Source organism: Anomalospiza imberbis, chromosome 4 (assembly GCF_031753505.1).
Source record: "Anomalospiza imberbis isolate Cuckoo-Finch-1a 21T00152 chromosome 4, ASM3175350v1, whole genome shotgun sequence".
Classification (NCBI taxonomy): Eukaryota; Metazoa; Chordata; class Aves; order Passeriformes; family Viduidae; genus Anomalospiza; species Anomalospiza imberbis.
This window is the reverse complement of record NC_089684.1, coordinates 6334813-6360658: the sequence shown is the minus strand read 5'-3', so window position 1 is coordinate 6360658 and position 25846 is coordinate 6334813. Positions and strand designations below refer to the sequence as shown.

Here is a 25846-nt window from a genome sequence, read left to right as displayed (position 1 = left end):
ACTTCCCTTTAAGGAAGAAGGGATGAATGACCGTGAATTATCAGGGTATCCTTAGTTTCTAGTTAACTTTAACTTTGAGGTGGCTAAATTATGTGTGATGAAATCTACTTCTGGTGGAAAATCCATGCAACATACTTAATCAGCTTATATTGTCAAACCCTTTGGCAGAGCCAGAACTTCAAAAATCCCAACTGTCCAGATGGCTTGTGCTCAGTCTTAGAGTGCTCACTTTGCTGCCTTTTGTTAGGGCTGACAATAGGTTGTGCTCTCTCTCTGCACATTTATTCTTTTCTAGTGTCATTCTGTGTCATTGTCTTCAAGTATGTTGCAAACCATTCATGTTTATGTTACACTCTGTTTTCTCAAGGAAGAACTGAGACAGATTTCCAGTAGTGCTGAGCACTGGCAGCCCTATTTGAAACCTGGTCAGTACACCCGGCATTTCCAACTGTATTTCTGAGCTGGTAGGGAAGCAGCTAACTAAGGAGTTTGGTGTTTTAGTAAACATGGCCTAGCTCTTGAGTATTGTCCAGATTTGTTACCAAGTTTGAACCCTTATGTTTGGAGTTTTCCAATTTTTAATAAAAGTACCATGTCATATTCATACAGTTATATATTTTAATGAGAAATTTGCTTTTATTTTGTTAATTCTCTCAAGGAACTGCTGTAATATCTGTTGTCTAATTAGATTAACTTACTGCAGTACTGTGGTAATTTCAGTGTTGGCCAGAGCAATGTAGCACCAGAAGAGAAAGGTATGGTGTGCTTAGTACAAGCTGGGAGGCCCCACTCTGTTTCACTGTGCAGAAAGAAAACAAGAAATTGACTGATGTCCTAATAGTCTGAACCTGTAAAATGCAAAGTTGAAAAAGCGGGGAGAGGGAATGTGTGGGGAGGGGGTCTTTTTGCCCTTTGCCTTTTCAGGATAGTGTAGCACAGTAGTTATTTTACTTTAGGGCCATGTTATAAAATATTGAAACAATAATTAATTTTCCTGCCTGTATTTCAGCAGCATATCCTTTCCAAATTAACAACAATTTTCAGTCTGTCTTTGCAATCTGTCTGCAGCTCACATAGTTGGAGAACTGAATTCAAAATGGCTTGGAATTTGGGAACACTTTGGGCTATGTGAAATCAGTATTTTTTTTAAGAATTATTTCTATAGATTGTTATTTTCAAAGGCGTTGTGTGGCTCTCTAACATGTTTTCACTTTTTGAGGACTTCTTTATCTGGATATTGTCAGCTTGCCTTTTAAGTCTATATAAGTAGTTATGATTTTAAAATGTAAATTCATTCTGTGATTCTTCGTACTGATACTTCCTCATGTAGCACCATATGCATAATACAATTTGTCTTAAAACTTGTATTAAGGCTGCCAAAACAAGTATTTGAATTTTAAATTGCCATGTATTAACTAATTACACTTCAATACCTGTGGTTTCTGCTGTAAAATGGGCCTCATGGTGAGACTTCAGTAATTAACAGTGAGACACAGATCTGGGTTTTGCTCAGTGTTTCTACTCCTATTTCATCCTTGAAACTGCTGTGATACTGAATGGGAAGGCTTGAACAAACTCAGCCAGAGGCACTAAACCTGCATTGAAAATTTCAGCCCACACGCTTAGGTTTTTACAGGACTACAGATCTGAGTACTGCTGAATCTTAACTTGGGCATAGACAAAGACTCAAAGGTAGTACAGCTCCTGTTGTCGTGTAATCTGCACTGGCTCTCTAGATGCAGTGTTCACCTGCTTCTCTGGCTGTCTCTGACTTTTCTGTACAGGTGAACCATAGAGATATTTGCTCTTCTGCACATGTCCCTGCTGCCAGAAACAAAGTTGGAATATCTTGTAGTTCTTCCACAGTCAGTCTCTGTCATTGTCAAAGTCAAGTCAGGCTGCCGTGGTAATTCCTATGGGTAATCAATAAATCATGTCATCACCTTCACCCCTCACACGGTGAGGGGGAAGGGAAAGAGCACTTCATCATCAAGGAAAAAGCATTCCTACTGCCATAAATAAAAGCGCAAATGCAGCAATCAATCATCTAATCTAGAGCCTTAAATTTTAACATCTTAACAGGATGTAAAGTCATGATTCAGATGGGGATGATAATGCATACCAACATCCTCACCCCTTGGCAGATAAAAGGACTGCATAGGCCCTCAGCTTGCTGTGCTGCAGAATCTGGCTTCATGGCATGACACTTGCATATGAATGCAAGTTGAAGATTAAAGCTAAGTAGTCATTGAAAGCCTGTAGCACAGAAAGTTTTTGATGATAGTAAACCAGAGAGGATTTTATTTCTAGCAGTTATATCACAGGGGAGAGGATATCTGTCTGACTTTTAAATATTTAATAAACAGTAGGCAAGCACTTGGCATGTAGCTGCAGTGTTACCACAGCGCTGAATGTGAACATGGCAAATACTGGTTTAAAGATCAGGAAAATGAGGGCTGATAATGAAGGATAATAACTAGCTCAATGCATAAGGGTGATCATAGGAGTCTGTGTCTCTGGGAAGAAATAATAGTACATTTTCAGGTTCATCTGTCTGGTTATATCTGTAGCCAGAATATGTAGCAACAGCAGTACAGTCTCAGAATGTTTAATGATACGGAACAAAACTACTCTGTGATACTCAGCTAAGGGTCACCGCTTTCAACGTGACAACTTTCTAAGCTCTGCTCATCTCTCTTTCTGACTATTAATCTCTTGGACTAGTTGTCATTCTTTTTCCTTTTTGTAGGTGGTGATTTACCAAGAAGAACAGCTGGTCATCTGCTTGAGGAGAAAACAGCTTGTGTATCTGCTGCTGTGTCTGATGAGTCTGTAGCTGGGGATAGTGGTGTATATGAAGCTTCTGTGAAACAGTAGGTTTGAGAAATCATGCAAGTCCTTCCACCAAAAATTTAAATACATCTATGATCAGTTACACAGTACCTGCAGAAGTTGTTAATCAGCCCTGCCTTTTTTTAGAAGTAATTTGTACTTCAGATGGAAAGGAAGGCATATTTGCCAAACAATGAAGTTTAATTTGGGTTATTTTTTGTGCTTGTATAACTTGGTTGAATAGCATTAATATACTTTTTATAATCTTGGGGTTTTTTCCTTGCTAGAAGTGTTTCCAAGAGAAAAGCTTGATTTAAAGTATGCAGGTTCTGCCATGTGACTCTATTGTCAATACTCAGAGTTACTGTTTTTAATTCTTGTTTTGCTAGGTATTTTTAAGATTGCATAGCATTTTTTTGGAATGTTTTTATTTTTACAAAGAGGTTATAGAAAAGACATGAAAAAACTCTATTGTAATGTTGGTATTAAAATAATCCAGGTTGAGGCTTACTGTTCACTGCAGTGATCAGGATATAAGAAACATATTTGCTGTTGTTTTTTTGACCAGACAACTTCTATAGGATTCTTCATACTAGTTTAAATGGTATTGCCTGTAATCTTCAGCAATCAGCCTCAGACCTTTCTGAATCATTGCTGCAGTTGCCAAACTATTGCAGCAGCAACTGTCCCTAAAACAAGCACTGCTGATGTGTAGGCTCTGAAATTCTTATTTGGAGTGCATGCTGTAATTAAATCAACATGTTTAGGAGAATGGATATATATTCTGTGTATGCATACCTTAATAATTGCTGAAAGCTAACTATAATTTTCCAAAATCTGAGTATTTGCCTGATTTTCCTAGACCAAATGAAACTGAGGACACTGTATATAGTGAAGATGATGCAACAACTCTAGAGGCTGCTCAGGTACAAATAGGACTCAGGTGAGTGACCAGCAAAGGGAATATTTCTGTTGATCCATAAATGTGAATAGTAAACTTCACTTGTGTTGTCCTTTCTTTAACAGATATGACCACAGCAATTCAAGTTTCGTGATAATCATAGTACGGCTTAGAAACCTTCCAGCGTTTCCTGTCCCCCTTGGCTCTAAGGTGTAAGTCAAACAATCACTGAGAAGTAGTGTTGAAATATGAGAGTAAAATAATAAATTCTAAAAATTCTCTAAAGGAATCTGTTGATTTATGGCTTAAGAGCACTGAAATATGTACAAAACTTGTACTTGTTGTAGTATTTAGCATTGTAGTAATTATGTAATATGTAGTATTTAGTATTTGCATATTCCAGCAATGCTGCAAGAATAAGATGTTGTCAGGAAATTTGCACATTCCACTAAATTGGAATAAAAAGGATTTTTAAATGGTGTTTTATCTACTGCTTCTAAACATTCCAGCTTTGTGAGTGCAAAACAGCTATGCTGTAGTTACTAAAACCATTCTTTTGATACTTTGGCATCCTTTCAGCTCAGAATGTTGTCTTTTTACATTTATGTGTCTTTTAGATGTAAAATTATATTTAAAGCAGCATTTGTCTTTTAAGTGAGCTTTTAAAATAAAGGGGTAATTTAATAAATTGCAAGTGGACAAGCACAGTCACACTGACATACCACTGACCATCCTGAACAACTAGAACCTGGGGGTCTGTTAAGAATTAGTTCTTGAGACAAATTGGACCAACATGCAAAGTCTAAAAGTAAATTACAGTTTAAATCATAGGTAGAAAATGAACAGAAAAGCCTGAATATGTTACCACTGAGTTTCTAATCCAAAATTCTCATCTGTATAAATAAGTACAGGTTGCCTTGGGAACACTTGAGCAAGCTTTTTGTGACAGACTCTAAGACTGCCTTAACCTGTTGAAAAGCTTAATAAGATTGGAGTAGGATATAATCGTTCCTTGAAAATTTTGGTTTTCTTGCTGGTTCTTTTTCCTTTGTATCCCATTGCCTTAAATTTGATTGGCAGATAAATAGGAAGCCACTGGATAGGGAAAGGATGCATTAAGGATAGAGGCCTGGGTCCTTGCTGGATTTTTCTGTTTGTTTTTTGTTAATAAGAAGTGGTTGTTCTACTACTATCCTTCCTTCTCTGAACTAGTCTTTCTCTGCTGACCTTCCAAGTCCACTAACATTTAGCACAAGAAAACAGAAAAATTATAGAAGAATAAATTGACACAGATGAGAGGAAAAGTAAATAATGTGGAACGGCAAAAAGATGGTCAGTAACACAAAGCTTGGTCAGAACAGGCATCTTTTCAGGAATTAAAGTGTGAAGTTGTAATTAACAGTCAAGAAGTCCTGACCTGCTGCTGTTAAAAAAGATTTGATGAAATTAAAGGTACACAAAACAAGGAGGAAGAAGGGGCAGTGTAAAGGCAGGACCTTGCAAATAGCATTTTTTTTTCTGCCACTTGCACTTGTGTACATATATGTATAATCTGTACAGATACAAACAATAATAAAAATTGGGTCTGGAAAAAGATGCTGCATTGTAGCTGCATTTCCTAGAATATCCGTTGAATAAATTAGTACTTTACTGAACCTTTACGCATGAAAAAATAGATTTGACATGAGGTGTTACTGATACTGTAAAAACCGCTCACTTTTAGCCTAGGTAGAGCACAGTTGAAAAGTTATTGTGTCAGGGTCACTTCTTCATCAGTTGAGAAATCATAGGTTTGTCACAGTAAAATCTGATTCATCACTTGACTCTTTAAGTTAATTAATTAAAATGAAAGTGACCACTTCTGTACAAAAAAGTGAGAGAACAATTTCTTTCACTTTGTTTACCCTTCATTTGGCTGATGCCAATAAATTGGCAAACATTTATTAAAAGAAAGTTCCAATGCACCACCTTTTAAACATACTTTTGATACACTTTATCTTCTCTTCCTACATTTTTAATAAACGTTTTTAATTGCTTAGTCTGTTAAAATGGCTGTTTTCAGTAGACTGCCAGTTGCTCACCTACAGTTATATGAGTACAGCAGCAGCATTACTGGAGTTACAATATGATACCACTTCACCTCAGGACTGGCATGTCAAAATGCTGGATACCTGCTATCCAGGCTATACATGTGAACCAAACAACCTAGATTTTGCTCTTTATTCTAAGAAGTTTGGCATAACTGGGAAATAATTCTGTGCCCAAATCCAAGTAAAAAAATTGTGTTTCTCACAGACCTAATTTGTTTTAACTAATGTAAAATTCAGTTTTTAATAAAATTAACAAAACTATACATAAAGTTAGAAAATATAGTAGGAGTAGTACTATACATTTTGAGAGAAAAAGTATTTTCAGAATTATTTACATTGACCCACTCTTTCTTCTTGTTTTAGCCAGCTTCATTGCATTCTATTTTCCAGTGAATGCCATTTATCTTTAAAGCCAGTACCAGAAACAGACTAATAGATAGGCACAGAAAAGATGGAAAACTATTACTAGGCTCATTTGTGTGTATGAGAAACTGTGCAATAGGTAAATAGCACATACAAATTGCATTAAAAATGTCTTTACTGTGTCAAGCTGCTGCTAAAGTGAGACCTGCAAGTCAGCTGGTATGACTTTTATCCACATAATATCCATTCCTACTGCTTGTATGAAATGAATGCAGTCTTGTAACAATTTCAAGTTACCCTCTGTGCTTCAGTTTAGGCTTGCAAGATGCATTTTTCCAAATTTCACTTAATATGTTATGAATTGATCTTAAGCAGCTGTGGCCCTAGCTATTTTCTTCCTTGCTTTCCTTAGTTTCCTGCTTTCTTTGGAAATTTTGTTTGATTTGTTTCCTTAAAAGATTAAAAGACATCACTGCTTTTCAGTGCTGCTTGCATTAGTCTAAGAATTGAATTTTTACATCCACTCCAGTTCTTCTCATTTTTTAAAATTAACATTAAGGACATGTTTCCTCCCACCTGTGACATGATCTTCGTTGTTTACAGTACTAAACTTGGATGGCATCAGAAACTGCTACCTCTCTTGCTACTACTACCTTACCAGGCACAAAAATTCCTTCTTGGGAAATGCTTGTGCTAGGGACAAGAGGAGTTCCTCACTCATCTTTGTCACCTCTTTTCCATTCCACTGATAAGTTACTGTTCCATTTTGTTGCTCTGCAGTCCTTAAGTCAATGGGGTGAACTTCTCTCATGCATCACCAGCAAGTGCCAGTTTAAACAGAGTAAAGATTTTGTTTTGTTTCTGGCAGGTATATCAGAGTAGCAGTCCTTCCATCCTCCACTGATATCAGCTGTCTGTTCCGCACTAAAGTTCATCCTGCCATGGAAACCATTTTATTCAACGAGATATTCAGAGTAGCCATTTCTCAAGTAGCACTGCTACAGAAGACACTGAGAGTAGATGTTTGTGCTGTCAGTAGAAGTCGTCGGGAAGAATGCTTGGTATGCAGTTTTATTTCTGGTGCTTTTTTGGCATGCATTTGTTTATAGTGTCCCCTCTTATTTTGATGGTCAAGGCTGCTAAAATTCCACAGCACTTGGAGACAAAGTCTGAAGCATAACTTAGTTGTTGCTATAGTACCTAGAATACTGCCTTTCTCTGAAACTCCTGGTACAGAATCTAATCCTGGATGGAAGGTGTTTTGATAATTCTAACACTACTTTAACCCTTTAATTCCAGATTGATATTCCATCTTTGCCAATTTATACATAAACCCCCTATGAACTTCAGTGAAACATTATTTTAATGCTAGATTTTGAATTAAAAACTGAAGAAGAGCCACCGTAAAAAAAAAAAACCAAAACGGGAGCAAACCCTCATTATCACCACGTGTCACAAAGAACAAATTAAATTACATTTTGGACATTATTTTAGATTATATGATGGACACCTTTTTGGTCTTTATGATTTGTTGAAATAAAAAAAGCATGACATTTATAGATCAGCCCATTGGAAGCTGTCACTTTAAATGTTGTTAATTGTAGTCATCACTGAATCAGTGATGCTTCATTTACTTTTAAATTGCTTTTGCATGGTCTGGTACAACTCAACTCTAGTTTTTCACCATGAGGGATTTTAGTAGCACAGTGAGATTTTTTTCAGTTGCTACACACTGAAGAGATGCTGGAATCTGCTGGGGTTCATCAGTTCTGACTACGGTGAAACAGCCTCACTTCCAGAATGTAGACATTAATTTAATTCCTGGGGAGCGTGGTGGCCTTTTCAGTATGTAAGAGTTTTTCCCTGAGGAAGGGGAAGGGCAACAGAAAAAAAAAAGCAACCTCAGGCAGGATACAAAGGTGAAGAAAGGACTCAACAACATCAAAAAACCCCAACAAAGACAGGGGTTATTCCAAAGATCAAATGAAAGAGTTGGGAGTACCATCCCCAGGAGAATGCCCTGGACAACAGGACCAGAGTCTTGGCAAGAGCTGTGTGCAGCCCAGTAGCTGTGGAGATAATATGCTTTGCCAAAGAACAGAGGACTTTAATCTCCAAGGCACAGCCCAAACATGAGTACTTCAGAAGTTTTCCCAAAGTACCAACTCAGTGGATGCCAGCACTTGTCCAAATGAAAGGGTTTCTTAATCTCTTTTACTGGCTTTTCATCTTCCTCCCTGGTTAGAGCAAGGAAGGTCATCCATTATTTGCCATATGCATGGGACAGCTGAAAAATGATGTGACACTTGCTGTCCCACGAGCTGGTGCTGCACAGGTTTTCATTACTGAATGCCCTAGAGCAGGTGTGTGCAATACTGTGGTATGGTGTGGGGTGTGCGTATGGGGAGACATTTCTACAGACTGAAATAAGAGATGGCAGAATGGACAATATGAAGGACATTTCCATGTGCTTCTATTTGTCTATTTTAACTGGAACTGGAGGGAAATAGAAAACTGTACAGTTAATAACGGAATTAAGGTTCATGTCAAATCTTGGCTGCCTGTTTTCATGATGAGTACAGTATAATGTTTTGTAGGAAACAGAACAAATTTAAATATTTTTTTTTATCTTTTCCCTTTTCTTATTTTATACAGGCTGGGACTCAGATCAGCTTGGCAGATTTATCACTTTCTTATGAGACCTGTACTTTGTGGTGCAACCTGTTGCCTTGCAAGCAGAGTCCTGGCAAAAATCCCAAGGAACAAAATGACGAATACATGTTACTGTTAAGCGAGCAATCACAGTCATTGGACTCACTGGACTTGGTGAGTGATGAATTGGCTGTTACTGTGATAGCAAGAAAAAAGCCAGAGACTCCGATTGTGCCATTGCATTGTAGTTATTTGAATGTGTGAACTGCCATCCCTGAAGGTCCAAGGCCCTGTTTTGCAGGCACTTTTGTCTAGAGTGACTTTGTGTGAGTAGGGGCTATATGGGTCTCAGACGGGAGTGGGGATATGGCAGATGCTTTTTACTGGATACAAGATTGCACTTCCAATTTGAAACCCTTCAGCTATGTTTCTTTTTAGAAAGAATGTTATTGAAGAGCTTCCTTAAGTGTGGCATTTATTTTCATATCCATACATTTAAAACTGCTATTTGTTAACTGTTTGAATCTGCATACTCAAAGCCATTGCATTGAGCATGCTGTTTATGCACAACATACTAACTCCTATGGTTAAATAAGCTTTTCTGCTTTAATATTTTCTTAAGAGAACTGCATAGAAAATGTAACTTTGAAAAGCACCCTTTTTCCACCTAAGAACATTACAAGTATGAGAGGGAAGATGAGAAAATACATTGAAGGATGACAGGAGTATATTTGATTACATTGTAATTTTAAAACCAATTGTTTTTCATTGAGATTTACTCTGTGTAAAAGTAATCATTCAATGTGCTATAAACTGTCAATTCAAACCTCTTATCCTTGTGATCTGGGGGTCATTGTGTCTGCTGACATCAGGGAGCAGTAAGGTAATGCAGCTCTTGCAAGAGTTGTCACTTTCCTACCTGTTATGTGTCATTCAACTCTGCTTTCATCTTTTTCCTTGTGAGCAGGATGCTGTGTCAGCTCTGCTGGAGAGGACATCTGCTGAGCTGGAAGCAGTAGAACAAGAGCTGGCAGAAGATGAGGAGAAGGAACAAGAGCAAAGGGCCTCTGAGGAAGACTGGTAAAGATACTTTTCCTCCCTCACTGTTCATGCCTGAATGATTCAGCTCATTCTTCCTCTTATTAGACAAACAAAAGGGCTGTACTTTTGGAGATCATAGATTCATAGAATGGCATGGGTTGGAAGGGATCTTTAAAGATCATCCAGTCTAATACTGCTGCCATGGGCAGGGACACTTTCCACTAGACCAGGTTGGTCCACACCCCATCCAACCTGGCCCTGAAAATTTCCAAGGACAGGACATCTATGGCTTCTCTGGACAACCTGTTCCTGCGCCTCACCACCACTGGAATTGGAGTAAAGTCTCGTTCTCTTGTATGGTCAATTTATTCACATTCTTTTAGGTTTACAGTCTCTTGGCTGTTCTATGAACTCCTACTACCAATGCTCCTCCATTCCACGTACATCTTCCTGTGCAACCACCTGGGTTGTAAAGCCACTAGAAGTGTAGCAAAGTATCAAATATTATAGTTGCATTAACTCTAACAGGCAAGCAGTTAGATTTGAAAAGAGAGCTGCTGTCTGATAAAGTCAGCGTGGGTGTACTTCCATTGATGGTCTTGTTTTTGAAGAAACTGTGAGCTTTCCCAAGACACAGATTTCTTGCTAAATTGTTATTTGAGTTCTGTTATTGTGCATTTTCTTAGCTGCAATGTAGAAGAAAATACATGCTTTACTGGGGGAAAGGGGGAGTGGCTTTTTGTTTTATGCACTTATAATGAAAGTCCTTCAACATTATCAACATTACAGCTATTGAATATAGTGCAGTGCTGTCATAATGACCTTGAGGGTGAACTGTAGTAGTGCTGGGTTTCGCTGGAGGCAGCAATGAAGCAGGCCTTCACATGAATTTAATGGAAGCATTTGGATGATAGTTGTTTTCTCTGTCAGGAAAATGCATGCCTTACACATTAGTGCAGGTCTGGGCTTTCTGGTATCTTTTTCCGGTGAGCTTTTTCAGTTTCATAATAAGCCTGGGCTGCTTCTGTTCATACAGGCTAGAGATGCTCGCAGAGGCCTCTGATGAAATTGTGGATGAAGAGGAAGATGGCATTAAGCTGGAAGTAGAAGGCAACTGTAATGATGACAAGGGGTTACTCATGGATGCACGAGAAATGAATGAAGACAAAGACAAGAAAAGAGAGAACAGTGATGAGGCCCAGGAAAGCCAGCAGGCTGCTGTAGTTCTAACACTGGTGAATATCTTAAAATTCACATTCCTACAATATCTTACCACGTCAAAAAATCTCTTTCTAAACAATTACTATAGAAGTCTGCTGCACCTATGCATTTACAATTTGCTGTAGCCTTTGTTTGTCAGTAGCGTTTGTCTTTATGTATGTGTAACAATATTGATGTGGTCACTTCTGAGCTATGAAGAGGACATTGGACAGACATGCTAAGCAGGACTTCTAAGTCCAGGACAATTAACCAAGACTCTCTATCTTCACCTTTTTTGTTACATATGGCAGACATTCAAAACACAAGAGTAGTTCAGTAGCTTCAGCTTGTACATATTTAAAATATTTCTGCACATCTGTTTCATTGTTTCCTTTTCTTATTTTCTGATTCATCTGCTAAACAGGGAAAAGCACATGACAAGGGTCAAGATCTTTAAGCCAGTGCAGGGATTTCCTTATTTATTTCCCCTAATTTTTGGGCGAGAAATACAAGAACTGTCTTAGCAGAAAAAAGGACAAAAGATTAATGAACAGAAAATTCCAAAATGTGTATTAAAACTGTGTATACTTCTGAACAATTGAGGGTACTGTTGTACCCACACACTGCATAAAGCAAATTTTAATTCCATGTTCTTGGTCACTGTTGTTTTTTAAATTATATTCCACTTTCCTGAAAGCACTTTTAGCAAATGTTTAGTAAACATATCCCTGATGTGGTAGCACACTCTCAGAAATAAAATTTTTAGAATCTTTCTGCATCTTAATAAAAACACTGTTGCATGTTTTAAACCCACAAGTTCTATAAAATAGCAGAAGTAAAAAGACAAAGAGTGACATCCTGTTCCTTCAACTTTGTGACAATACAAAAGTTTAACATCTCAGTGGACTTGCTGGAAACTGTAATTAACTTCCAATTAATGTGGCAAGATGCCAAATGAGCTAAGGCTGTGGTATTAAAAGGACTGACGGTCTGCTGAGTAGCAAGTAAATATAGATCAAAGCCCTAACTTGGCAAGGGGAGATGGCAAGGACGACACGTGAAGGTTAGACACGCACACAAGTGCTTTGCTAAGCCTGGGCTGGGTGGACCCAGACAATGAGTGAAAGACAGCAGTCTCCACTGCAGAGCCAGACACAGCATAGATCTCTGTATGCCACATGCTCTCGGGGTTGCTGTTGTGCTATTTAGGTGACTGTTTATCACCTGCAGTGTTAAAATCATGAACCTCATTAAATTATCCAAGTTGAAGAGAAACTCCCATTGCACATCAGTTACATTGAATGTTCCAGCTGCTGCAGAGCTTGGTCTAAGCCCAGCAGCCAGGATGATTGCAGCATGGAAGTAAGCACAGGCTGTGCCACCCACGGGGATGGGGCCACTTGAGGCTCCCTCTGGCACATGTGGGACAACTCTAGTAGGCAGCAGGCTGTGCTGAGGGACAGCAGCCAGCAAGGTCTTTTCCCTGGGTTCACAAGGCTGGTGAAGCTCTGAAGATTGCATAAAGCAGCCCTGCTGCTGAGGCTTGGGGATGTACGGCAGTACATCTGGAAGGACCTGAGCAGTGTAACTTTCCCAGCTGCCCCCTTTCAGTGTGCACAGGCACCGTCTGTGGCGTGGCAGAACCTTGCTCTTCTGCAACTACCAAACAAAGTAAATATAAATGTGCAATAATCATAATGTCTGCAAATGGCAAAGCAAAACATTACTTGCACTGTGTTTGCATCAAGCCATCTGCCAAGCAGCAAAGGCCTTTCTGCAAAAGCTTCAGCTTTACTGGCTACAAAGAGTACCTTCAAAGCCTCTCCACACACTCTTAAGTCTCTTGGGAATTTTGCATTTCTTTACGTGGGATAGCTTCTCTGTAAATGCACGGTGCTTTTTGCCCCTGGTCTTTTTCCATTTACCACAAGGTAATGAGAATGCTTGTGAAGTCTGAGGGCACAGAAACTATGTGAGGGCATGTATCTGGTTATAGTAAGTGTTATCCATTAAATTCCTTTTCATAGGTTGATAAAGAGACTAACACTGAGGAATTGGTTAAAGAGAACACAGGAGTCCGACCCAAGGACAGAGCCAGCTGGAGCTCCAGACAGCGTCCCTTTGTCAGGAACAGCATGATAGTGCGCTCCCAAACCTTCTCTCCAGGCGAGCGGAACCAATACATCTGCAGGGTAAGAGGAAAGACACTTGGAATGAAGAGCTATTAACCAAAGAGTCATTTAATTTCTTGGGAATGAAGCATTGATGACACTGAGTCATGTACTGATTTTCCCTACAAGAGGCAGAGCCTGTGCTTTCTCTAGAGTCCTTCCCTATCTGAGCTGATGTATAGTAGAATTGACTTTCAGCAGAGTTGCATACTCTTGCAAAACACCTCTGCTAGGGCAAAAATACATCCTATTGGAGAGAAATAACACAGATGCCTGTGCTGGCTCTCTGCAAAAAGTGTTTCCCTGCACGTCAGCAACTCCAGCACTCTCGCAGCAAAACAATTTGTTACAACATGAAATAGAATTCACTGTAAAACGCCATTGCATTACCATATTTTAATAATGCAACCATTTAAGGGTAACAGTGTGGAAAGAGCTCAGTCATCAATTTTAAATCTTGCTTTGTATCTCAACTGGTTTTAAACCTAGGCAGCCCAAATCCTGCTGTAATTGCATCTTTGAAAGATGCGCAAGCACTGCCTCGGGGCTGGGTTTTAAACGTGGCTTTGGCAGCTAAGTTCTCCAGTCTCTCTAGATCTACGGTAGCATGGAAAAAGAAAAAAATATTTAAATTGTAAGTCTTGCTGCTGCTAAACTAACGATGAAAATCATATGTTTAAAGATTTAAGCCTGGACTACCAGCTCTATAGATTATGATTACAGATACCCTAGAAAAGGCAGTTTATTTTTATCTTTAGTTTCTACAGGTTATTCATACAAGTATGTTTTTTTAAAAAAAGTAATACTTATGCTTGAATACCCCATTTCAGTTAGAAGCATTTGCCTTAATCATTTGGGAACATTAATGTTCATCACTTCTCTGTGATTCTTATTGGCCTAAAAAAAAAAATCTTTGGTCAGTACCTACATACTTAAATATCTGTTCCATATACCCTCCAGAATGAAATACAGCAGATTGTTTTCTAACAATCTTTACATAATATGGATACATTATTGGCTGAATTCAGAAGCTAGCCTTCGTATTAGTTCCCGTGCTGGAATTTAATTCCTAAATGGAAATTGGTATTATTGGCATAAAAATATCACCTTAGCCTGCTGCCTATGTAGGTCTTCAACAGGAAGTAAAACTAGTTGTTTTAGTAGCTTAGTTAGTGTAGACTTTGGAGGTTTTTGCATCTGGAAAAGCACTGGGCTTTTGTAGCTTTGAGCATTGCTACATAGTTGCTGCCAAGAGCCAGAATCAAAAAAAAAACTTACCTTGAATAAGCCATTCTATTTCTCATTGTGTGTGGTATTGCCTGGAAGCAAAGTACCCTGTGAAAAGAATATGTTTGCAGATACATCGTTTACAGGGTCAAAAACACTTGTTGCCCACTGCTGGGGGCTCCAGAGTGAGCACTGTAGCTGCATCCAAGTTCACAAAGAGGGCTGAAGAGCTGGGGTTTCCCCAGTCCCAGTCCCCAGCTTGTACCACAGGCATATCCAGCCTTCCTTGCATTGAGCTGCTGTACGGGAGGAAAGCGCCTGTTGGATACACTCTGGTGAAGTGCCAGCTGCTCTCTAATCAGAAGAGATGGCCTGGCTTTAAGAGAGCACCTCTGATGTTACAGAAAACAGAGAGATCTTTGAGGCCTAATGGACAGAACCAAAGTCTATTGGTGCTTTGGAAAATGTCCCTTGAAAAGTGCCTAAAGAACAGTAGGCCTAAAGTGCCTAAAAGAAAAAGTGCCTAAAGAACAATGGCTGCCTCTCTGTATCAAGGAGTGAGCTCCCAGTAATGGCTCATGGTGAAAAGACAGATTGTCTCCCAAGAGGTGTACTTTGTATTGCAAGTGGTTGTATTTCTGACCCCCAGCTCCCAGTCAGCCCTGTGTAAGCACACTTCAGGGCCCTGCCTTTGCTTACTGAAATGTTAGCAGAATGATTCCTTTTCTTGTCCTTTCCTGAAGAGTTGAAATACATATTCTGCAGAGAGATGCTTCTGACCACCTATTGATGTTGATACGCCTAACAATCATTCTGCACTGATGTGTATGAAATAACGTGTATGAATAATAAAGTTATGAAGTGGCACATCATTTTAAGAAGCAAGAAATGCTTCTGAAGGAAGCTGTGGCACACCTTTGCTTGTTACAATTAACAACAATACAAAAATACCGCTTGTTGGACAGGTGCATGTCTACATAATTCACCTTCCCTTGTAGTAAATTTGTTAAAAGCCTGCCCCAGGTAAAAGAAATCCATAGTTTGTATCTTCAACCAGACAATGATTTGTCAGTACTTAATAACCATAGTTACCTTCCTTGCATTCCTGAAGTCTTACTATTCATTCAGTAAGATCAATGGTTGTCTTGCTGTAGGATTATAATTTTAGAGTAGATGCTTTTTCTAGTTGCAAACTTGTTAACTTGATGCTAAGAATATGACCTACATGTATGTAAAGGCTGAGGTTCCCTGACTGGCTCTACCAGTGCTGGTGTATTTGCATACGAAGGTGCTTTATGTCTGTTTGTTGTGTACATTTTGGCAGTTGAATCGCAGCGACAGCGACAGCTCCACACTAGCCAAGAAGTCTCTCTTTGTGAGAAATGCCACAGAACGACGGAGCCTGAGAGTTAAACGGGTATGTGCTGTGTTACCTGCGTGGTTTAAAATGAAGCTGTGGGACACTGGGAATACCAAATGACATCAAGGATACGCTTTATTTCAAGTATTTCAGCAAAAGCTACACAAGTACCACAATTGTGTTCTGTAGCTTCATGTTGAAATATCAACATAGTGGTCTAAGTCCAATGTCAGCTCCCCTCCACCAAAGCCTGTGTTGTTTTAGTCATGGCTTGAAGGCAGCAGCAAGATGCTGATGCTCAGCATCATGGCATTTCTTGTTGAACTTGAGTTACTGTCAAAGTGATCTGTGTTAAAGAACGTAATACAAGGTGCACAGAAGTCAACACCAGCAATAAACATCTTGAGTAAATTTTGGTGAAGATTTCAAGGATTTAGATGTCCTTTTAAAGGGAATTGACGCTCCACCAAAAGTATTCAAGTAGCAAAAGGATTGAAGGACAAGAGAGTAAGATTCTTTGGCATGAAATTCATTCTTACATGAATTTAGAGAGTTATATTTTAATCTTAATTGTAACTAGAAAAATTGTCCATTGGAAGCCTTGTTACCAGGAAGCAGGATACATTTTGCATAAGAAAGAAAAGTCTGGGATACTGAATAGTCCAAGATGGCTTCTCCTGCCTGCCTGACTTAAGCAAAAAGTCATTGTGAAAGGACAGTAAATAATGTGAAATATGCTGAAGAAGTGCATGTTTACAGAGTTTGTAACATTATGTGTTTGGTTAAGGCCTTGAAAAAGCAAATATTTACAAAAATAAATAATGTTGTTACCATGTGTGGGGAATTCCGTGTAGTGTTGTGTCTCCCGGCATTGTCACCCCAGGGATCAGAATGGGGTTTTTGTTTTTAGCCTTAAATATATCATTGTGCACTTGGTTGGAGCATTTATTTTTAACTAGTGACTAAATAAAAAATTCCAGGATAGGTGAATTTTTTTACTTCAGAAAAAAAGACTGGTAAATGCACCCCCCCACCCCCAGATAATTGAGCTTTTCTGACTGCAGTATGTCAAACCCTCCAGCAGCCTCTCTAGGTATTAATTTTTACTGTTCTGTTTCCCAAACAACTCAGCCTGTTTGCCAGCCCATCATGCGAAGAGCTGCGCAAGAGTGCCCCGTGCGCACTTCCCTGGACTTGGAGCTGGACCTCCAGGTGTCACGCACAAGACAGAATCGTCTGAATGATGAGCTCCAGGCCTTGCGGGACCTCAAACAAAAGCTTGAGGAAATAAAAGGTAGAGGAGAGGCAGACCTTCCTCTGTGTGTGCTAGAGGATGAACGTTTCCAGAAACTCTTGAAACAAGCTGAAAAACAGGTATGAGCAGCATTCACGTATGTGTGAGTAAGTGTGCCCCTACCTTTGATATAAATTTGTTAAAGAATTTGCTTAATGATGTTAAAAGGTTTTTACAGAAGCTCACATTTAACTAATTATATCTCTGAATTACATAGTGTAAACTGTTTCTTTATTGATCAATACTGCAACATTAAATGTAGAATTTGAAGTAACATTTTCCTGGTGCCCTCTAAATACCTTGATAAGTCACATTAGAAAATCTATTATTTGGAGTAATAGTTATGGTTGGTGTAGTAAAATAGCATTTACTTAAAACTTAATGTGCTTTCTGTCCCTCAGCCTCAGTTGCTTTGCAGTCAGAACTTGTAGCCAAAAGATGCTTGTAACAGGTAGAAGGAGCAATTGCCACTACTTAGAGTGGTTGGGCCATGGGGAAAAGGCAGTGGCTTATTTCTTCATGCAGGACATACTTGTTCTAGTTTTGGCAAAGGAAAGCCAAATTTTGTTCTCTATGTGATGGTCTCTCGAACAGTACAAGTATATATGCACTGCCATAAGGTAGTGGGATGCTCCCACATGATTAAAAGACAAGAAACAGGATAGAAGAATAAGATTCAACAGTGAGAAATTGGAACACGGAAATTTCCAACAAGATACATAAATACGTTAGATGTTGTGGGGCTTTTATTATGTTTTTTTTTGGGAGGATGTTTGGTTTTTTAAATTGTTATGGAGATCATCAACTGGAATAGGGCCCTGGGGAGGTTGTTAGAGGAGTTAAAAACTCAACCAAGTAAAAAAAGTAAAACAAACCCACCCAACCTGCACAGTTGGAGGTATTCTAAATCTGACTGGTCAAGACCCTGACTACTCAGCTCTGGCATCATCTACTGTGAACAGGAGGTTGGAGCAGACACCTTCTGGAGCCCCCTTCCCATCCAAGTCAGTCAATGTACATCATATCAATGAGGGGAGGTTGTGAGTGACTGCCACGAGGGATCTGTGCTCCTCCTTAGCTCTTTATGGTTGATAGAGACTATTGTTTTGATAGGTTATTCAGAGTTGTAAAAATTAAATGTTTTAACAAGGTGCAGAGGCCCTCCTCATGTGTAAGCAATAGTTGTTGGTTCTGTTATTTCAGTTTTTTAAAAGCTAAATGTCAGTAAATAGCCTTGTGTAGATGAGGAAAGGATGATCCTAATATTTACATTTACAAAGCTTAGCTCTTTGTTGGGAAATGTTAGGAATAAGGTACTCCACATATAAGAGACAAAACATAAACAAAAACATCACAGGACCAGCAGATGTCAAAAAGCAAATAAGACAGGAATTGCTAACAAAAATACTTAGAACAAAACATATCATTGCCTTAAGGTCTAAATATTATTGTGCCTGTACCATAAACATAGTTCATTTTTGGTTTCCCTTTTCAAAGTGAATGATAAAATTACAGAGAGTCAACAAGGATGGTCAAGAGAGGAAACAACTTCTGTGTAAGGAACAGCTGAGTAGCTACAACTGAAGTCCATACAACCATGAGTGAGGTGGAAGAGAGCAATTCATCATGGTCTTGTATTCTCCAAGAAGTAGAAAATTGAACAGATGGCAAGTTAAATGCAAGCAAACATAGGATGACATTCAGAAACTGTAAAAATATTTTCAATAAAACATTGAGTGCTGCAAGTTTGCATAGGTTCAAAAAATAATTAATTTATGGATTGGCTAAATTCATAGTAGAAAAATGCATGTAATGGCACCACATATTTCAAGAAGTCCTTGACTGATACCTTAGGAAATTAAACTTCTCCCCAGCATGCTCTCCCAGTTCTACATTTATGTCCTGTTGTGTCTTCTGGTCCCTCTTTTGGCATCTATTGTTGGTTATAGTTAGTGCAGTACTAAAATGACTATAATACACTAGCAGAGTTTAGGGTGAACATTGATGAGTGTTCTGAAAAACATTGGAAAAAATGGCAGAAGATAGTGCAGTGTTTAAACTTAGTGTAGCTGTATTGGTTTTTACCATGTGAATTCATTATATTTATTTGATACAAGCTTTAACCCATAGAAATAGTAACTTATAGAAAAGAAGCACAGCTAAATTTATGTGGAATTTCATAGTTTATGTCTAATACTGGATGCAGGATAGAAATTATATTTTCTGAGTATTTAATTTAAAACTACTACCATTCTAAAACTGTTCCCTCTAGAACAGAGTATGCCTCTGCAACATTTCATATTATGAACCCTTTGGATTTGTGTTTTATTTCAGCTAGCTCTTCCAAGGCAGGGGGTAGGTTTGTCACATTTTGTATGGCTGGTGTCAGTGATCAACACTGTTTCACACACTGGTGAGGAAAAAGGGTAATAATACACATTCCTAAAACATATGCAGGCAGTAGCACAGCACTTAAGTCCTCCTTCCCAAGGTAAAAGTCAGAACAATGATCACAGTCACTCCACCTCTTTGAAGAGTGCTTACAAAGTGTCTAGAAATATTTCTACCCTTAAAATCATTGCAGCCTTCCCCTGTGGAGCAAAACAACCCCGAGAGCGCTGTACTGTGTTGTCAGTGTTTCCCCTTGGGTTAGAAAACACAGCAGCCTAGAGAACATTGTCATAGATTATTTCTTAGATCCTACAGGCATTATAATGGCACAGACTAATGCAGCAGCTGGAAACGCCAGAGAAATTGAGAGTCTCAAGTGAAAAATGAAACTGTAGATGTGGGTGGTGTTAAAAATCAGCGGGTGCTTGCTAGCACACAGTTAGTTACTCTGCTTGAAGCCAGATCCACAGACTCCATACCTTCCCTCTCATTCCTTCCACACCTTCCTAAGTGCAACAAGCATGTCATGCCCACTAATACCTGCAGATCAGACAGCAGAGATAATTCTGTGCACCAGAAGAATTTTCTCTTGTTTAGATTGGATGTTTGTGAGAAATCGTACAGTGTTTCAATGTTTGAGTCTTAAATCCTGATACAAGTAAGTTTTCAGACACCTGGTGTCCTCTGAAGTACTACTGCTGTTTATATCCAAAAAAGATTCCTGTAAATATCTTCTTAATTTCTTTTTAGTGCATCATTTATATTGAGGTAATATGTAACTATGTCATTAATTCCAATAAGTATGTCCTTGTCCCAGTGATTTGGTATTTAGCACAGTTAGTTTTTCTTTGGATTCAGTTTTTTCTATACAAAACCCATGGAAGAACAAGACAGGAAATAGCATTTCAGCTCTAATTTTGATAGTGTTTCTTCTTTGTCATCTTAAAGTAACTTAAGCTTAAGCTAAGCCCAGATAGAGACATTCCTATCTGACACGTACATTTGGTAGAGATGTGTCATGGATGAGTGTTTTCAGGTCACTTAAAGAATCTGAGATCATGCTGTTGCCAGGGTAGGGGGGTACATCACCACAAAATGTGCCAGATTTTGGGACTTATTGAATGCCTGGCCCTTGTATTAGTGTGATTTTCTGAATTTTATATAAAGCACTCAAAAAACATAATGTAAATTTAAACCTAGTTATGTACATACCTTCTCATAGGCATACTACTAGAGACATTGGGCTGAAATCCAGGTTTCTCTTAGAGCATCCTGAAAAAATTAACGGATTTAAAAATTTAAAAGGAATACGTGATAATAAAGAGTATGAAAACAGGTAATCTATGCCCTTAAACCTGAAATGCAGTAATCATATTAATTTCATGTATAATTAGGGAAAGAATAAAATTAGAAAATTTTGAAATATTGTATGTTTAGTGCTTTGATGGTAAATATTAATATGGGGAGCTAGTAAAACATATGGCCAGTGACATACATAAAATTAATTAAGACATTACCAATTGTAGATTGCAAATTTATGTTCACTAACTAATAAAGGAAACAATATTTATAGATTAATTTAACTTTAAAATCATAGCTATTTTGGAGCTGGAGTCTGAAGAAGTTAACAGCAGTACAAGCTGACTGGATTTTGAGTGAGTTTTTGAAAGGGTGGTTCTCTTTCATGTAAAACACTTTCATATAGAAACCAGAGTGCGTTTCAACAGAGGGTACCACTATCCTGCTGTGAGCAGCTTTCTTGTAACTACGCAGTATGAAACTGATAGTATAGACTAGCTCTTTTGAATTAGTTGGTTTTGTTGTTTAGGAGTCTACTGGGTTGAATTCAGAACTGGGATGTGAACTTCTAAGTCACAAACTAGCTTTGAATGCTGTTTCAGGCTTGCAAACGTATTTTAATTTGAGGTAATGAACAGCATTTTCAAGTCTCTGAAGATCAAAAATTAAAGTCTCTACAACTTTATAGCTGTTTAAGAATGTGAACTGCTTCTATTGAAATTTGATGGCTGACAAAATTCAAAATACAATAAATCATATTTGTCTGCAGTCTAGGAAAGCACTGTCCACACCATGCACCCCACATGTGACGTGGGCGACAATGCATTTGTTACAGAACTCACCTGTGTATGAATGGGAATCATTTATCTAAGAATTTCAGGTGACTGCCCACCTAAAAAGAGTTACTGTTCAAATTACTGGATATTCAGAAGCCCTTGATAAAGTTTTTAAAGCCAAAGCACAGGTATTAATAGCAGTTTTTTTGCTGAAATGGTGGATGGCATAGCTGCTGCTGTCCTGTTGATGCTTAGTAAAGACATAAGTAATAGAGCTGGCAATACTGAGGTACAGAAATTCAGTCACTTACTGTGGGGTATGTAGCTGCTCAGCAGTGCTCACGAAAGACCTTTGATCTCTTGTTACCACCGGTGTTCTGTTCACTTGCCTTGGCTTTTACGCCTCTACAATGCAAATGAAACAAGTGAGTCTCATGCAAATAGGTACTATGTCATGAATAAAGGCACAAAAGTTCATGTTCCTTGCTAACATGGTCAACAAAACCTGAAGATGTATTTTGAGAGCACACCTACCCTATTTTTTCTGTCAGTCACTTTAGAGTAGGTATAGGCAACTTTCCTGAGAGCTTTTGTCAGGAAATAAAAGTATTTTATATGGGAAGAGAATCAGTGACTCGCAGTTCTAAAAAGATGCTTAGATAGACATGTGTTCATACAATGTTAGGTATTGTTTAACTACAGCTCTAAGAAATACCAGAATTTACAAAACCTAGTAGGCACCTGTGATGGCACAGAATTTGCTCTATTTATTTTTTAGGAAAAGCTCCATTAGCTTATTTCGCAGCCATGGCTTAGGCTTGTGATGCCAGTCTTTTATCTTGCTGACCTGTTACATAGGGATTATCATAGATTCATTTAGGCTGGAAAAGACCTTTAATATCATCGAGCCCAACAGTACTGACACTGCCAAGTGTTTTCCTTGCCACAGAAGCATCTCTCACTTCTTTGAAACAAGTAGTTGTTCATTATCAGCAAAATACAGTTGTTTTTCTTGGTACAGGCAGAACAGTCAAAAGAAGAGCAGAAACAAGGTTTAAGTGCTGAGAAATTGATGAGGAAAGCTTCTAAGGATGTGTGCCGGCTACGGGAGCAGAGCCAGAAAGTGCCACTGCAGGTGCAGTCATTCAGGTATGGCCTGTTCTGCTTTCCATGCTCTTTTTTATGTAGTGAAATAACATGAACTGTTTCTAGGTATAAACAGACATGCTCTGTAGTATTAGCAAAAAGTCCACAAGGCTTTGACTTGCCAGAAACATCACAGATTTGTAACATGGCTCTACGTTGGAGTTTCAGAGGGCCAGGCCTTGGTGACCTGCTCACGTGGCAGTTCAGAGGGTGGTGAGGAAGCTGAGTGGAGTGTCACACCCCTGTGTGACATCTCCTGTAGGCAGGCATGTGTGTGACTCTTGCTGTAGCTCACCTCACCCACAGCAGGTTGACAGTGGGCTTTAAGTCATGGGAGCTCTTCCAGTGATGGCAAGGGCCTGAAACAAATCGCCACTCAAGGAGAAGCAGGACAGGATACAGCTCATCAGGAAACTCATTAGCTACTACTTGTGCCTTGCTCAAGACTTAGTATTTAAGAAAGATCTTGAATCCCTCCTCTGTTTTGTTTCCCTTCTCTTTTTGGTTGTGAAGCAACCGATTGCTTGAAGCAATTAATGAAGTGTTCTTGCTTAGCATAAGACAGAATGAACACTATTTATCTTAAACCATACTTCTCACCGGTCTAAATTGCTAAAAGACTGGCCAGTAAGTGGCAGGGCTTGCAGCCTGGAGGCTACACTCCTATATAAAAATAAATACACATCTATTGATGGAAAAAGTGCTTGCTCTTGCACATAGAAACAGTACTGCACGTTATTTTTGGTTTGTTTTGTCAATTACCACACATTTTTAAAGTTTCAATTTTGGACTCTTTATAGGAAATTCAAGTCAGCTGCTGTGACTTTCTTCTTTTTTTTTTTTAACCTTCTTTTGTGAGTAGATGGAGAAATCCATAAGCAAGCAGGGGCCTGTGAGGCAGCATGTATTGCAAACCATAGTTGTAAGTGATGCAGAATCAAAGGAAGAGAGAAAGGAAAGGGGTTCCTCAGCTAAGATGTGTTACAGCTGAGTTATTTATCTTCAGTTTGAAATTCAGAGCATCCTGAAGATTTCTCTTTTTGTGTGTGTCTTGAGAAAGGGTTTTGATCAGTGCTGGTCATTTAGGAGTCATCACAGACAGACTGCTGCCTAGATCTACAAGAACATGTAATAGTACCTAAAACCCCATTCAGGGTATCAAAAAGCTCTATTTTCCTTTATTTTCTAGTCACCACACAACTAGGAAGAGAAAGCCAATTTAGGTTGATTTTGCTCTCTGAGCTACTGTTTTTCATGGGAGCTCAAGCTTCTCCAGTGGAAAACATGGTTTAGTCTTCTGGATAAATACCTCTGGAGGCTGAATTGTGCATGCCCTGCTAGTTGGACTTGTTACAGTGCTGTGGCCTCAGACTAATCACAGAGAGACATTTTTAAAGCTCTCAAGAAGAATGACTCTTCTGAGCTTTAATTTTTAAGCCCCCAGTACTTCTCTTCTGCTTTCTAGTCTGCTGCTAGGCAACCCTGTGTAAACTTGTTATGCTTCAGTAATGTCTCGGTTCATAGGTGACAGAAACTGTAACAGCACAGGGGAAGTAACTGGAGAATGGGTTGACAATTCTGCTTCTCTGAGTCTTGCCCAGACACGACTATTCCCCCCTTGGCCTTTTCCCATGTCAGGATAAAATGATTTATTTTACCTTCTCATCCCCCTACTGAAAATATCATCATTGAAAATTCAGTGACTGGAACAATATTTCAGTCTTATCATTCCAGTTACTAATGAAATATGGGTATTTTTTCTCTTTCAAAATTGGACCTGCTTTTTACATAAATCTGCATAAGAAGGTAATTTTGTCAGAGAGCCACATTTGTTGTAAATAAATTTTCTGTGTATTTTCCAAACTTGTGTTTTAAAAATCTGTGCCCTAATATTAGCAACTCTACAGCACATGACATTGGAGTCATGCCACAAATGGTAAAAAAATCCCTTGTTTTCTTTTCTAATTTCAGGGAGAAGATAGCATACTTCACAAGAGCAAAGATCAGTATACCAGCCCTTCCAGCTGATGATGTATAATTATGCATTTTCATTGAAGTGTTTTTTCCATTTGTTCATCTCTTTTCAGATGAGCTTTGTAGTTCCAGCGATGTGCTTTCAAAGATCTTCTATTTACATTCACTATTGATATGTTTATTTGTAAAATATAGTGAACTGAATTGTTGTAAGCTTAAAAAAATGACAAAAAACCCCAACAAACAGAAAACCAAAGTAGATTAATTTTGGTATACTGATGCTGATTTTGTACAGTTTGTGTGTGTTGCATCTGTGTTTTTATTTTGTAAAGATGGAACAAAGGAACAAAGGCAGTACTAAGCATGTATCCTGTTGAACTGCACTGTGTTGAGAAAATAATGTTCAACAGACAATTGTTTATCTTTTCACTATTTTCATGTGAGCAGACTGTGAAAATGGCTTGTTCTGCCATGCAATACTTTTGTACAAGAGTGTAACTTTTATAGTTTAAAGTTAACCACAAGCGTAAACTCCTTTCCAAAACATCCAGGCTGCCTCACAACAGCTGCTGATTAGATTCATCATCCACGATGTAAGTTTGTTTCTGAAAACAAATTTCTTCTGGTTTTGTTTTTTAATACTTTGTAGGAAGACACAGAGTTCAGAGTTTAGTTTTGTGAATGTACAGTACTTTAACCTGCACTAAAAGGTTTCTTGCATCTGCGGGAGAGTGAGAAAGGCAAGGCAGACAAGTAACCCTAAAAACTTACTTTGAGACTACCAAAAGGGGCAGCTGCTTTCTGAACAGGATGAATCAAATTCATAATACCACCACTGAAACTGGAATAGTTATACCCACTGTGCTTTCAAAGCAGAGAGTTTTTCTCTGTTAATTGTTTGTCCTAGGGGGCTGTCTGATTGCAAGCTAGGAATACATGAAGGAGTGTGCTAGGTTTACAGATCTGAAGATACATCATGAAAGTATTTATACCAGACATGCTAACTTAGATAACAGAAGTCCTGTTGGTAAGGTAAACCCTTTTCTGAAAAAGCTCCTTACTAGAAGTCTGCATGAATTTTGGTACAATAAATAACAATTTTTAAAATACACAATTGCCCCTGTATGCA

General features: G+C 38.6%; 1 protein-coding gene and 1 long non-coding RNA gene across 3 annotated transcripts in view; one reads left to right on the top strand and one right to left on the bottom strand.

Annotated features, from left to right (window-relative positions):
- WWC2 (WW and C2 domain containing 2) overlaps nucleotides 1-25713 on the top strand; it is a 94729-nt gene extending 69016 nt beyond the window's left edge. For both annotated transcript variants that reach the window (XM_068187003.1, XM_068187004.1), the window contains exons 12-23: nucleotides 2750-2873; nucleotides 3695-3775; nucleotides 3859-3945; nucleotides 7055-7247; nucleotides 8842-9012; nucleotides 9806-9918; nucleotides 10916-11114; nucleotides 13107-13271; nucleotides 15802-15894; nucleotides 16969-17211; nucleotides 22619-22746; nucleotides 24715-25713. In XM_068187003.1, the coding sequence (XP_068043104.1) occupies nucleotides 2750-2873; nucleotides 3695-3775; nucleotides 3859-3945; nucleotides 7055-7247; nucleotides 8842-9012; nucleotides 9806-9918; nucleotides 10916-11114; nucleotides 13107-13271; nucleotides 15802-15894; nucleotides 16969-17211; nucleotides 22619-22746; nucleotides 24715-24781 (1664 nt within the window). In that variant the 3' untranslated portion in view covers nucleotides 24782-25713. The remainder of the gene's footprint in view (nucleotides 1-2749; nucleotides 2874-3694; nucleotides 3776-3858; nucleotides 3946-7054; nucleotides 7248-8841; nucleotides 9013-9805; nucleotides 9919-10915; nucleotides 11115-13106; nucleotides 13272-15801; nucleotides 15895-16968; nucleotides 17212-22618; nucleotides 22747-24714) is intronic.
- The window catches only part of LOC137472177 (uncharacterized), an 88585-nt gene that overhangs the window by 9964 nt on the left and 52775 nt on the right, over nucleotides 1-25846 (bottom strand). Inside the window, exon 2 of the long non-coding RNA XR_010998048.1 lies at nucleotides 21909-22002. This is a non-coding gene — a long non-coding RNA (uncharacterized lncRNA). The remainder of the gene's footprint in view (nucleotides 1-21908; nucleotides 22003-25846) is intronic.